This window comes from Lutra lutra, chromosome X, assembly GCF_902655055.1.
Source record: "Lutra lutra chromosome X, mLutLut1.2, whole genome shotgun sequence".
In the NCBI taxonomy this organism is placed as follows: Eukaryota; Metazoa; Chordata; class Mammalia; order Carnivora; family Mustelidae; genus Lutra; species Lutra lutra.
Window position 1 is genome coordinate 63,739,662 of NC_062296.1, and position 14,972 is coordinate 63,754,633.

The 14,972-nt window shown below is 37.2% G+C and overlaps 1 protein-coding gene across 2 annotated transcripts in view; it reads left to right on the top strand.

The window, feature by feature from the left end:
* MED14 (mediator complex subunit 14) overlaps positions 1–14,972 on the top strand; it is a 69,046-nt gene that overhangs the window by 13,266 nt on the left and 40,808 nt on the right. For both annotated transcript variants that reach the window (XM_047715208.1, XM_047715207.1), the window contains exons 4-11: positions 467–640; positions 1,305–1,434; positions 1,881–2,009; positions 2,339–2,446; positions 2,989–3,121; positions 4,134–4,284; positions 5,078–5,189; positions 13,243–13,368. In XM_047715208.1, the coding sequence (XP_047571164.1) occupies positions 467–640; positions 1,305–1,434; positions 1,881–2,009; positions 2,339–2,446; positions 2,989–3,121; positions 4,134–4,284; positions 5,078–5,189; positions 13,243–13,368 (1,063 nt within the window). The remainder of the gene's footprint in view (positions 1–466; positions 641–1,304; positions 1,435–1,880; positions 2,010–2,338; positions 2,447–2,988; positions 3,122–4,133; positions 4,285–5,077; positions 5,190–13,242; positions 13,369–14,972) is intronic.

The following is a 14,972-nucleotide window of genomic DNA, read 5'->3' on the forward strand; positions in this document are numbered from 1 at the left end:
CTTCATTTGACAGTTGAAAAAACTGAGGCGCAGAAAGGTTAAGTGATTTGCCTAAGGTTATAGGGAAAGTAAGTTGCAAAGTTAAAAAGACTAAGGCAGTCTGGATCCCAGGAGTCCATCTTTTAACTACTTTGTTACCAGCCAACTCTAGAAGTCTATGAAAGTAAAGAGCCTTTTATTCTATTTATTTTTCCTAACTTCTGGTATGTATGTGTAATGTTAGGGATGGGGAAACAAATTGGAAAACCTTTTACTTAAAGTGATAGGAAGTTACTGTTTTTTGTGTCAAATACAAATGTATAAAATATTTCTTCACATCACTGGAAAATTTCTTGAAGAAATGTTTCAAAATGTGGAAAACTGTATTAATTTCCTCAAAGTTTACTTTGGAATGAATAAATGATATTTGAAGTGCAAAGCAGCTTGTTCTCAATGAAGCTTAATATATTTACCCTTCGCTTTAAAGATGATTTCAAGCTTTTTGGATCAGCAAGCCATTCTGTTTGTGGATACTGCTGATCGCCTGGCCTCATTAGCTAGAGATGCCCTAGTCCATGCACGCCTGCCTAGCTTTGCCATTCCGTATGCAATTGATGTACTGACTACTGGGTCTTACCCACGACTGCCCACCTGCATTAGGGTAAGTGCATTGCTCACCATTCCTATTCTTAAAAGTTGAAGGTTTTTGAATCAGGAAAAAGAAGTTGAAGGTTTTGGTGATAAAGTCTCCTCTGTTAGCCCAACAGAACAGCTATTATCTATTTTTAAAACAATTATTTCATGTAATTCACTTTTTTCTCTATAACTAAAATTGTGGTTTTTTGAAATAAATTGAGGCCAGAATATGAATACTATCAAAATGGATGACTATGTCTGTGTGTGTGTGAGGTTAAGCATGTGCACATTAACTTAGATCTATTTCAGATGTGAAAACACTACATGCTAGTTGCTTTTTGGAAGGTTTTTTTTTTAAGTACTATTGTGGTAGTTGTTTACTGACTTGGTGCTATTGTATTTTATACTTTTAAGAAGTGGTGGAAGTCATCTAGTGACATGAACTTGGTCTCGTAAATAGAGCATGAAGAAGATCGTGTTGTATTACCATCTTAGCTGGGTGACTGTTGGAATCATTGGCATTCTAAAGCGTGATAGTAATGGTCATGTTAGTATTACTGGATATAAACTGCAGAAATGAGTTTTGAGATTCTCTTGGACGAAGTACAGAAATACTATGTTAAGACAGGCACAGGTAAAAATTGTGTCTCTTTGTACATTATTTTCAAATCACTTAATGTTTTTCGTAGGATAAAATTATTCCTCCAGACCCAATTACCAAAATTGAGAAACAAGCTACACTTCACCAGCTCAACCAGATTCTTAGACATCGGCTTGTGACTACAGATCTTCCTCCTCAGTTAGCAAATCTTACAGTTGGTATGTACCTGAAGTTTTTGTTTGTTTGTTTTTTTAAGAATTAACTTATTAGAATTTTTTTAAACAGTTTTTGGGGTTTCATTCAAAGAAATACTATTTTGAATTTTTGGCCTGCAATTCAGGTAGTGCTCAGATATGTGACTTGTCAACCCGATCATTTCTCTTTAGTACCTGGGGATAAAATACTGGTATGTGAAGCAGGGGGACTGTGGGACCGGAGAAGAGAAGAAGCCCCAGAGTTACACCTCAAGAGAAAATTGTTAGTTGGTGTTAGAAGTGTTAACTGCCTTTGGCTATTGCTTATGTAGGAACTACCTAATTTTTTGGATACTTATAAAAGAACTTTCAAGCTAATTAAAATTTCTTTTAAGTTAGACTGAACGTTCTAAGTTAGTAGGAAGCTGCTTATTTTCTAGCAAGTAGCCATCTTTTTCTTCTTCTAAAAGCAAATGGCCGGGTGAAGTTTCGAGTTGAGGGAGAATTTGAAGCCACCTTGACCGTGATGGGAGATGATCCAGATGTTCCATGGCGTCTTCTCAAGCTAGAAATTCTAGTTGAGGATAAGGAAACAGGAGGTAAATTATAAACACTGACTTTAATCATAAATATTAATTCAGATGTTTGGTGTTTTTATATTACTGAAACATTCTTACAGAATGATAAGTTTAGCAGTTTATCCTGTCATTTGAAGCAGGTGTTAGGATAATCATACCTACCTACTGATCCATAGAGGCTTTAGTGTTTCTCAAGTATAATGTTCTCTGGTTTCGATAGATAACTTCAGTTCTTTTTTTCTTTCTTTCTTTTTTTAATTTAGTGTTAGTATACTCTTCCTTAGTTGGTACTATAATATGATCTGTACACTTTTCTGATTAACCACCTTCTTTTCTCCTGCCAATGGAAGATGGGCGAGCCTTGGTTCATAGTATGCAAATCAACTTTATCCATCAGCTGGTGCAGTCTAGACTCTTTGCTGATGAAAAACCTCTTCAGGACATGTATAACTGCCTACGTATCCTTTTGAAATTTGAGACATATATTTATAAGGAATTCGTGTGTCTCTCTCTTCCACATATTTCCATTTGTCCCCCCATCCTGAACTGTAGCAGATTAACCCCCCACCTCCTTTTTGGGGGTAGAAACAGGGCTGGGGAACAGGTCAGTGTGAAGAATAATTATACATCTGTAATAAACTAGATTTAAAATTTTACTGTTCACTTTGCAGGTAAAAACAAAAATGAATTAGAAATAGTACTACCTGGAGGAAAAAAATAGTGCAATTTGGTCTATTCATATTTTCTAAACTGATGAATTAGTGGGCAACCTGGACCTTACAGTTCGTTTATGTTGGTTCAAAATTAAATATAAAACTTCTTGCTAAAATTGTGCCACAAATTATATCACTTTTTAGTATATGTCATTGGAAAAATGTAATTCCAGAAATTTCTTTCATAGCCAGCTTTTGGGGAAATAGAGCTTTCATTAAGTAAAGTTTGCTTGTGCTTCATTGGCTGTTATAGTGATTTATTAAGTTTGCTTAACGAGACCCATCAGATTCTTTCTGCTTATCGCTTCAGTTAGAAGTGCTACATTCCCAAACTCTAATGTTAATCCGAGAGCGGTGGGGAGACCTTGTGCAGGTGGAAAGGTACCATGCTGGAAAGTGCCTCTCCCTCTCAGTTTGGAAGTAAGTGAAGTTGATTCTGGTGAGTTCATCCTATGACTGTTAAAACTCTTTTTCTTTCTTTTTTTCTCTCATGCAACTGATTTACTTTATACCAACAGCTGTGTACCTTTCAGCAACATGATTTTATATAGTAAGGTCCCTGGTATCATATAAACCACATAGGACATCTATAAATGATACCTTTCGTAGAACGTGGCATGTTTTATACACGTAGACCTCTATTTGTACTAAGAATTGTTCTTAAAAAGTTAGATTACTCTGGGCTCACACCAGATGGCTTGAAAGACCATTATAATTGGTGGATATGTTTTAAAAACATGTTTGCTTGTCATAGTTCCACATTTTGAATTGTGCCTTTTAAAATCTTTTTGGGGGAGGGTTTTGGGAAAAATCAGTATCAGGCTGTTTGCAGTCCTCAATTCCCTGGAACTTTGCTTGATTCCCATTTTCTGTAAAGGAATCAGATTAATAGACAACTCTTAGAACATACGTTGTTTTGTTTTGGGATTTGTGTGTGTGTGTGTGTGTGTGTGTGCGCGCGCATGTGTTTTGTTTTTAAATTGTTTTTTTTTTTTTTAAAGAACATAAGTATTGTGTTGGATTATAGAATAGCTGTCTTCTCAATATTAATTTATTCCCTCCACAAACATTAAGGGCCTCTCATGTTCTAGGCTCTGGCTAAGGTACACAATAGATAGTTTCTGTTTTATTCCAAAAGTTAACAGGCTATTAAACAGGCTGGAAAAAAATTTTATTCATATTTTTTTTCTTGGGGTGCCTGGGTGGCCCTGTCAGTTGAGTGTCCAACTCTTGGTTTTGGCCTAGGTCGTAATTTCAATGTCATGAGGTCAAGCCCCATGTTGAGCTCAGCACTCAGTGCAAGTCTGCTTGGGATTCATTCTCCCTCTCCTTCTGTTCTCCTGCCTGTGTGTGCTCTCTGTCTCTCTGTCTCTCTCTCAAATAAGTAAATCTTTAAAAACAAGAAACTATTTCTTTTTTTTTTTCTCTTTAGTCAACAGGTTCTTGGGAGAAAAACAGGGACGGCATCTGTTCACAAAGTTACAATTAAAATCGATGAAAATGATGTGTCTAAGCCTTTACAGATTTTTCATGATCCTCCTTTGCCAGCTTCTGATTCCAAATTAGTAGAAAGGGCCATGAAGGTAAAAGATCGCAATATATTTTAATATTATTTTGGTTAAATGAATATATGTAACTTAATATTTATACTTAAACTTCTAACACAAATTCTTTAAAATACCCAGTTGTTTCTAAAACCCTTTATGAAATTTGTTTTAAACAAATGTTCTGTTTTTGCATTTTTTTAAATAACTAATGTCATATGTGTAATTTTTAAAATGTTCTTTCAAATTTTTTAACTTAGGTCATATCACCATTTTATTCTGAAGTGCTGCCATTGATAACACTGAATGTTAACATTGAATGTTAACATTGGGAATGTTAATATTGAATGATAACATTGAAGGGCTGTCCACTGATAACCAACACATATACTGTCTTGATACATACTTTCTAAAATGTTAACTGTGATCTTTAAGCTACCAGTACCATATACTATTTATTTCTTTTTAACTTGGAGCTTGCTTTCTTTTACTGGTTAAAAAATCAGTGTGATTCGGGGCTCCTGGGTGGCTCAGTTGTTAGGCGTCTGCCTTCAGCTGGGGTCGTGATCCCAGGGTCCTGGGATCAAGCCCCACACTGGGCTCCCTGCTCAGTGGGAAGCCTGCTTCTCCCTCTCCCACCCCCCCTGCTTGTATTCCCTCTCCTGTCTCTCTCTCTCTCTCTCTCTGTGTCAAATAAATAAATAAAATCTTTAAAAACAAAATCAGTGTGATTCTAAAAGGAACTATCTTAAAACACAATTATCTGCTCTCAGACTTATAAAGTCAATATGTTTACATTGCACATATGATTCTGTTATTCTTGTTTATGCAGATTGATCACTTATCAATAGAAAAGCTCCTGATTGACAGTGTCCATGCACGAGCTCATCAGAAGCTCCAGGAACTGAAGGCCATTCTGCGAGGCTTCAATGCCAATGAAAACTGTAGGTTCTTTTAAACTGGCGTTTCTGCCTTTCTTTTGTTTATGTTAGTATCCACTTTTATGAAGCATCTTTCTTAATCTGACTTTTTCCCCTGATTTTGTGGATGTTGGGCATTTCTGCATTTTAACTTGTGATCTACCAAGCTTGTCCTAATTTTTCTCTTAATTTCTTCTTATTTAGCTTGGCCTTATTTCTGAAATGTATGCATAATTGAATCTCCTTAAAGCTTTTTTCCTATTGAAATGGAAGTTATTTTAACATCTTACTATGAATCTTATTTCTTGTAGGTCTTCTAAGAATAAGGCAGCTTTGCAGATACTTACAATGTTATTTATAAAATATGCCTCTTTGAGGGAAGCAGAATTTATCCCTGGTCTTTTTAAAGACTTTTTTTAAAAGTTATTAATACATTAGCAGGATTCGGATAAGAAATATATATATACACACGTAATGCAAAATCTTCTGGTTTACTTACTTAGTAAGTATGTTTAGAGCTTTGGGCGCCTGGGTAGCTCAGTCGGTTAAGCGGCTGCCTTCAGCTCAGGTCATGTTCCCAAGGTTCTGGGATCGAGTCCCACATCGGGTTCCCTGCTCAACGGAGAGCCTGTTTCTCCCTCTCCCTCTGCCTGCCTCTCTGCCTACTTGTGTTCTACCTATCTGTCAATTAAATAAATAAAATCTTTAAAAAAAAAAAAGTATGTTTAGAGCTTTGGGGGGCAGTCAGTTAGAAAGCCAGTGCTTTCATTCTAGAAATAGGTTCAGAGTATCATAATGAGCATATTCACTAGCCCTACCCCAGTTGTTTTTAGTTGTGATTACCTTGTGCCCACAGTGAACAGCCTTTAATTTAGTGAGCTGGTTTAGAGGAAATGCCATAAAAATATGTCTTTAATGGTTCTGGTAGCAAAGGTACTGCCTTTCATCATCATAGAGCCAGCTCAGTCCATTATGCTTAAAAAAGCAGCTTCTTTGGTACCACTTTGCTGAGTTAGGTAAAAATACTGCCTGAAGGAAAGATAGGAAAATAAACTTGTATTTAGAATACAATAGTCATTTCCAAAAAAGTGAAAGAAAAGAGGTGTAAAAGAGGGTCTGAAACAAACTAAAGACTAAGGGGAAGGGCAGCTTAACTTAACAAAACTGCAAGTGTTGGCCTTAGATCTTGTGTGAGGGGGCATGCTCACTAACCCCATTGGGGCTTAACAGAGTTTTGGGGTTTTGGTAGTTTTAATTGTAAGATGCAGTGGAAGTCCTCATGCCCCACCCACCCCCATTTTAATCCCTCAAGCAGGGATGTTCAATATAAACCTAAAGTTTTCGATTGGAAAGTATAATCAAAACTTTCTTTGGGGTTAGAAAGCGTACATCCCCCCCCCATTTTCTTCTTTTTTTATGAGTTTTGAGATCAAATTCATATATAGTTCACTCATTCAGTGGTTTTTAATATACTCAGGAGTTGTACAGCTAGCTCCACAATCCAATTTTAGAACATCTTAATCATTCTCCAAAGAAACTCTGTATCCATTAGCAGTCACTCTCCTGTTCACCCCTCCCTTCGCTGGCAGCCACTAATTCACTTTCTGTCTCTTTAGAATTGCCTGTTCTGGACGTTTCAGATAAATGAAGTCTTATAATGTGTGGTCTTCTGCATATTGTTAGCATAACGTTTTTAAGGTTTGTCCATGGTTAAGCATGCTTCAGTGCTTCATCTTTATGGTCCAATAATCCATTGTACAGATACACCACATTGTGCTTCTCCATTCGTCATTCACGGGGTTGCATCTCACGTAGGTTTTGGATATTGTTGTGTTTGGTGGGGTCCAGAGCCAACAGTCAAGAAAGAATTCTTGAGACATCTCTGGTGCATAATAACCTGGTAGGGCCCCTTCCATTTGGAGTTAAATCCCCTGCTGTATTAGCCTTCCAATTCTTTAAATAGACCCTGCATCCAGGATATGTGTGGGGTGGGTTGCTAGTGACTGTCAGATCAGGTTTAGGGAGGACATGGGTTGCATATTCATTTAGAGATTTATGAATTAACCCAGCCTCAAGTGAATAATTTAACAAAGCAGTTATATTCTCCATCTATTGATAGGTTTACAGTGAGGAAAGGTTTTTCATATAGTAACTCAAAAGGGCTTAATCCTATTGGTTGTTTTGGGACAGTCCTCATTTGGAGAAGCCCTGCTATTAAAAGAGTAATCCAGTTTTCTTGCGTCTCAATGCTTAAAATCTAGTATCTACAAAGATATGTTATTGAAATATTTTCATTTTTAATCAGAGATAGCCAAATCGGGACTAATATGTTTGTAAAACAAGTCCAGTTTTAACAAACTTATTTGTGACTTATTTATGACTTACATAAGCTCAGCAAGAATAGTGAGTGATCATAGAGATCTTTTACAATTGCTTTGCTGGAACTTTTTATAAGGAATCTCTAGGTTTAACTTTTAGTAGCCTCTCTAGGCCAGAAGCCAAGCCAAGTGCTTGCCAGACATGCCTGCCATACTTGTAGTTGGGCAAATTCATCTTCTTGAGATCCCCAAAATATCTGCATCTGCAGGAAGTGATAGTCTTTATGCACCTGGTATGGCTGCTGGGAACTCTGTAAGGCTGGTGTCAGGCTAACAGTTCCAAGGGGCTCTATGGGCTCCATGCTTCATAAAGTCAACCTTAGTTCTTAAAGCTGTCTATGCATGTCTCTCCCAAATACGGCAATCCAGTCAAAGCCTTGGTAAAATAACCAATGTTTCCACTGGTGTCCTGTTATAAGGAGAACAGATTCTTATTGAACTTACGCAAATAACTGTAATTGCCAAGGAAGAGAGAATACTTTCGGAGACCTTTTGAGTTCCAGAGGGTTCAGGTAGAGAGAAAAGTTAAAGGCTTCTGTTTATTCAGAGGAATATTTTATCTTATTTTTCATATCATAAACATCATAAGAGAAAGTTTACTTAGTCTAGAAGTACAACTACTAGAGAACAAGCAAAGTTTTAAAGAAGAGTCATAAACTATAATCATCCTCAGTTTAGTTAGTTCTGGAAATTCTTAACCATTTCAGTTTTTATGATCTTAAAGATTTAACAAACGTGTATTTGTCAAAAGCCCTTTTTATGAATCTCCTTGAAGATGAAACACGTTCTGCAAGAGAATAAAAACAATAACTATAAATTTAAAAAGACTCAAAATGGACATGGTTAAGGTTTGATGAGAGGTTACAACATAGCTGGCAAGGAAATCTGGTTATTTCTGTGACACATACTAATTCAGTAATCAGAATATTAAGTAATGACCTTATACCAGAACATACTAAAACTTTAGAACTGTATATCATCTCTAGAATGGTTATAGCATTTACCCAAATGTAACCTAAGGCCTATTATTATTTAACAGTACTTCCAGAATAACTTAACATGCCAAATAAAAAGGTCTAATGAGTCAAAGAGACTTTATTTCCTATTTAAATGTTGGGAAGGTTGTTTAAAAAAACCTCGAAAGTGGGGTGCCTTGGGTGGCTCATTCGGTTAAGCGTCTGCCTTTGGCTTAGGTCGTGATCTCAGGGTCCTGGGATGAGCCCAGCATCAGGGCTCCCTGCTCAGCAGGGAGTCTGCTTCTCTCTCTGCTCCTCTCCCCTGCTCGTGCTCCCTCTGTCTCTCAAATAAATAAAATATTTAAAGAAAAAGTCCCAGGCACCTGGTGGCTTAGTTGGGTAAGTATCTGCCTTTGGCTCAGCTCATGATTTTAGGGTCCTGAGATCAAATCCCACATCAGGCTCCCTGCTCCATAGGAAACCTGCTTCTCCCACTCCCCCTGCTTGTATTCCCTCTCTCACTGTCTTTCTCTCTGTCGAATAAATAAAATCTTTAATAAAAATACAAAAGGAAAAAAAATCCCTTCATTTTAATCTTAGTCTGCCCTGACCGTCTGTAAAATTCTTTTCCAAAGATATCCCTATAACAAACCTGCAACTTTTTCATTCAGAGTTACTTCCCTTAGTTGCATCAGTCTTAATTACATTTAGCAGAATTTTAACTCTGAGAAACCTTAGTCTCCAGTGAAAGCTAAGTAGTAACAAATTGTGAACTGTTAAAACAAAACTCTTTAGCTTGCAAATTCAGCAATCAATTAAGCACAAAGCATGTTTACTGACAGACCCAAATATCCCTAGTTTCTCTGTACTAAGAAGTCAAAACACAAACTGGCATCCAGTAATCAGTGCTTTAGCACTTTTTTCCTATTTGGAAAAGATCTAGATGTCCAGTGAATTCAGTCTCACTCACCCAAGCAAAACTTTAAAGTTTCAGGTTACCGAAGACTTTGAAGTGTGTGGTCACGTGTTGTGGGGGGGAATGTCTCAAGAGAGAGTAGGCAGAACTTTGGAGAGGTCAAAAAAGGCAGTGCAAGGTATGTAAAAGGATGTTCATATGCTAAAAGAAGACTGGGAAAACCTGAGGCCTTGCTATTGTCAAACTGAGGTTTTTCCCTGTAGCAAGGCTTTAACATTAAGATGATAGTGGGGGGCTTCCTGGAGGAAAGTTCTACTCTGCCTGCCTCAAGTATTTGTCAGTGGGCTGCAGGTTATAAGGACGTTTAATTTTATCTGCATTTCCTTCTGCCTTTATTTCCCACATCACTTCCACTTTTTTTTTTTTTTTCCTATGATGAATAACACTGCTTTGAACATTCTTGTACAGGTTTTTGTGTGGACCTGTTTTCATTTCTCTTGGCCATATATCTAGTAGTGGAAGGGCTGGGTCGTATGGTAACTCTCTGTTTTACCTTTTTACACATTTAATACCACCTTATAATCCCATCACCGGTAGTGTGTTGTGAGGCTTCCAGTTTCTTTGCATACTTACCAGCACAGGTTACTGTCTTTTGGTTTCTAGCCATCCTGGTGGGTGTGAACTGGTGTATCACTGTGGTTTTTGATTTGCTTTTGCCCAATGATTCTTGCACATCTTTTCATCTGTCTTCTATTTCATAGTTTTAGCTCTTACATTCAGATTACTTTTTGAGTTTACGTTTGCATGTGGTGTGAGGTAGGGGTCCACCTCTTCTCTTTTGTTTGGGGATATGTAGTTGTTCCAGTGACATTTGTTGAAAAAACCAGTTTTTGCATTTGTCTTGGCACCCTCGTAAACAAGACTTCTTGGGATTTTTGCAAACTTACTTTTTTTTAAGATTTTATTTATTTATTTGACAGAGATCACAAGTAGGCAGAGAGGCAGGCAGAGAGAGCGGGGGGGTGGGGGGCGGTGGGAAGCAGGCTCCCTGCTGAGCAGAGAGCCCGATGCAGGGCTCAATCCTAGGACCCTGAGATCACGACCTGAGCCAAAGGCAGAGGCTTAACCCACTGAGCCACCCAGGTGCCCCTGCAATCTTATTTTTTTCTTACTTCTAACTTTTCAAAATAGTAAAATTCTAAAATTCATTTGTTGGGATTGCAGAAAATCAAGGAATCAAGGTTTGTGACCTTTTTTTTTAATTTGTTAATATTTGCTACAACCTTTTTGTAATCTTTTGATGGGCTCTGGTTTACTTTAGTATCCGCCATAAACAAGGCTTAGTAGTAGTAGTAGTAGTAGTAGTAGTAGCAGTAGTAAGTAAGTAAAAAACTCAGTGTGATTGCCCAGGGGATATTGAAATTACTTTGAAAAATAGACTAACCAAGTATTTATGTAAAAATAGTTTTGTGTCTTGTTAATATAAGGTGCAAAGATTTTTCTTTAGTGCCTTTTTGTAGAGATTTCATTGGTTTGGTGGCCAGAGGTCTGAGTTGAGCTGCATGCTGTCGAACAAGTAGCACTCTTTGGGCCCCATTCTCTTCTGTAACTCAAGGATGTTAGTCCAGGCTCTTCCTAGAGCTCCAGCAGTGGTTTGCATGTTCTACACATCCATAGAGAGTCCCGGGTGTGAGAGAGCAGTGCTTTGGAGGCTGTACTGTGTTTCAGAGGAGAGGTAGGTGCTTGCGTGTGGGCTTGGGCTCCTCAGACCTGCTTGAATCAGAAATGAGGACTGCTACAGGAAAGGGCCTGCTGACCCACCATTTTACGACATATGCTTTAACTTGTTTTTAAATTTGTGTTCATGCATTTGTGTTCTTCATGCAGTCTTACTTGATCCCTTTCATGATGGGAAAACATGCTTTAGTCACATCCTTTACTGGGACCAAGGACTGTTCTTAGAATCTTTTAGTGCAATCACCCTTAATCACCTGGCTTTTCTTCCCACTCTTCACTGGAATAAGCCAGGGAATTGAGTAGTTTGGACAAGGGAGCATTTCAAGGGAGGGCTGGGGGAATGTATAGACAGCAGGTTTGGGACAGTCTAGATGGCAGTGTGTGGTCGCGTGTTGTTGGGGGGAATGTCTCAGGGGAGAGCAGGCAGAACTTTGGAGAGGTCAAAAAAGGCAGTGCAAGGTATGTAAGGTCACTTGCTAGGTGGCCCCATTTGCAGCATTCCTGTCTCTTGAAAGCCAGGGGAGTCTCCCTTGTGTTGCAGTGTGTCAGCACCAGAATCAGGATATCAAGGGCAGTTCGGAAGCTGTGAACCACGCACAGAAATAAAACAAAACTGGTTTTTTGCTTTAAAGAATACATTTCTAATCCATTAGGAATTATAACAGTACAGATATGTTAAAAATCAGCAACCCTGCTTCAGATCTATAAGCACTCTTTATTAACAGTAAATTCAGCAAAACGTAATTTGAACTAAGTTCTCACACTGCTCTGAATTACAAAATACTGTAAAAGAAATTTGTACCTTTTCTTTTGTGTTTGTTTTAGGTGACAGCTCTGCTGGCTCTGTGTGTTAAACATTTCTTTACAAATATATAGTAGATCTACTTAAAAGCAATTTATTTTCTGATTTAAATATGTCTCCTGCTAATTTTTGGCTTTATTAACTTGTTTGATAATTTCTTTGTATAGAAAGCACCAATGATAACTTCACCCATTTTAATTATTGTGCAAATTCCTAATACGAGCTTTTGGTTTGTTGCTTTGCTTCTTAAAGGACTACAGATAATGTACATTATTGAGCACTTTGTTTTTTAAAGCACCTTCACAAACTTGTCATTTCTCCCTCCTAAGGACCCATGCCATGGACAGGAAGATGTTATTGTTCTTGTTTAACAAAGTAGCACAGAGAAGTCACCTGGTGAAAGGCTGGGCCTACATTACCACTCACCTCACTGCCTGCCTTTTCTTCTGTGCTGTAGCATTAGAGGAATGTGGTAACTAGAAGAGCATATTCCTTTTATAACTCCTCAGTCTAAGTAGCTCTGTGCTTTCAAGGCTTTCTTTGTTCCTTTACTGGATTTTGTTTTGCCAGCTTGTGGGACTAAGGGAAGAGTTAATTGGACCTGGTGGAAATAACTACGAAGCTCTAGAACAAGTATATTGGCAGCTTTGGGAACTGGTGTTTAACAATTGCTTATGTTCTTATTTCATCTGTGACTTGAAAATGAGGTTACATAAATAACTGGAAAAATTTTTTTTCCTATATAAGCAGTAATGCTTAACAGTTTTCAAGCTCAGGTGTTTTTTTGTTTTTAAACACATGGGCCCTAATTGCCAGAAAACCTCTGTTAATGAAGAATGGCATTGAAAATATTGAGGCCATAGATGAAATTTATTCTATTTACCAATTTTCTTCTCACTGTATCAAAAAAAATCCTTAAAAACTAACTACTTAGTTAGTGCTAACTACTTAGTAATTACTGAATGAAAGTAAAACTAGAACTCAGCTCACTGATGAAGTTATGTTTTCACTAGCTCTTTTAACCTTTTTTAAGGAATCTTGGGATTTTTTTTTTTTTTTTTGCTGTAGTATCTGAGAGGGGTATGTTTATTTCAAGGCACCTCGAGGAATACATTCTTCCCTTTTGAGCTACTAATTGACGTAATAGTACTATTCCAGTTTTGCAAAATCATGTTTTTCCTCTAACATTCAGGATTGTTTGATAGTTCATTGTTTCTACTCACTGAGAAATAATTTTTTCTGGAAAATATTCAGATAGAAATATGATTTTTTCATTCTAACTGTTCAGCTTCCATAGAGACTGCACTTCCAGCTCTTGTTGTTCCCATCCTGGAGCCCTGCGGTAATTCAGAGTGTCTACACATTTTTGTAGACTTGCATTCTGGAATGTTTCAGTTGATGCTCTATGGACTTGGTAAGTTACTCAATGATACAGTCACTCAGTGTGAAGAAGAATGTTTTAATAAAAGCAAACTAAAATTTTTTTGCCATTAGGTATTGGAAGGGGTGGTATTAGCAGTGCAGAAAGTAGATATGGAAGGAATAACTCTGGCTGACGTCTATTCCTTGAGAGGCCAATTATAAGTCTACTTTGGATTTTCTTGTATCAAAAATTAAACCTCCCAATATGAAGTACATTCATGTTGTTTCTCTTTTGTAAAAGTAGTAATGTTGATGGCTGATGTTTTTTAGATTAACAATATTACCACTAATAGTTGGGTGACATGGAACCAACTACAGGGGATTCTGTTGTCACTCATGGCTGATGAACAAATTTATGATGGTGTGAAACATCTAAATGTTGACCTAGGGTCCAGAATCCTGGAGAAGAGCGTTTTTGTTTGTTTGTTTGTTTTTGTTTTTTTCCGGCCTAAACACAGCAGACACTAATGTTGGATTTCTAACATCATCTATTACCAAGTTGGTGTTCTGAAATGACAAACCACTTGGCACTTAGTGTTTTTGTATTGCTAATGGAACAATGTTCTTGCACATATTAGCACATTTACCGCTTGAAATAAATATTAAGCTAGATTGATAAAAGTAAAAGGTTTTCTCGTTATACTGTATAAAGATAAATTTGTCTATGAATTGTTCATGGAAAGCTGGTCTCATTACTTTGAATCACATTGCATTTAATGTTGGCCAAATGATAAGTGGCATACTTAGGAATTACTTTTTTAACTGTGGCCCAAAGCACAACGTGATTGTTCATTCTTTAAAAAAAATTTTATTTAACTGTTTTCTTGACTATTGACATAATACATATTCATAAATAAGGAAGATGAACATGTAAAAATGAAAGAAACAAAATAGTTACCTCTTAGCAGTCATTCTTGCTTTAGGGGATATATGCTTGGCTCAGTTCAGGCTACCATAACAAAGAACCACAGAGAGGGTTGCTGAAACAATAGAAATTTATTTTGTCAGTTTTGGGAGAGTGGGAGTCTAAGATCAGGTTGCCAACGTGGTTGGGTTCTGGTGAGGGCTCTGTTCCTGGCTTGGAGATGTAGGCCTTCTCTCTGTCATCACATAGCAGAAGGGAGAGCAAGCAAGCTCTCGGTGTCTCTTCTTATTAAGACACCAATCACATTATGACCTTGGTCCTACCCTTGTGACCTCATCTAAACCTAATTATCTCCCAAAGGCCCCACCTCTGAAAACCATCACGTTAGGAGTTTAGGGCTTCAACATAACAGATTTCCATTGTAATGCTTGCTCTTCTTATTTTCTCTATATATTTTTCTTTGGTTAAAATCATTTTATGTTTTGCTTTTTGTGCAACATGTTATTATAACATTTTTTGGTGTCCTTAAAAATTCTAAGTGACATTTAGCAAGCTGACCTTAAGCCAACAGCTCTTGCCTATGCCAGAAATCATTTGTGTTTAATAAGTAAACATGTTAATGTAGTTTTTTAGGTTTTGCATTTTTTAGTTTTTGCATAGTATTACTAAACTATGAAATACTAGGAATTTGAAATACATGTAAATGAAAAATAGTAATTAACTACACGAAG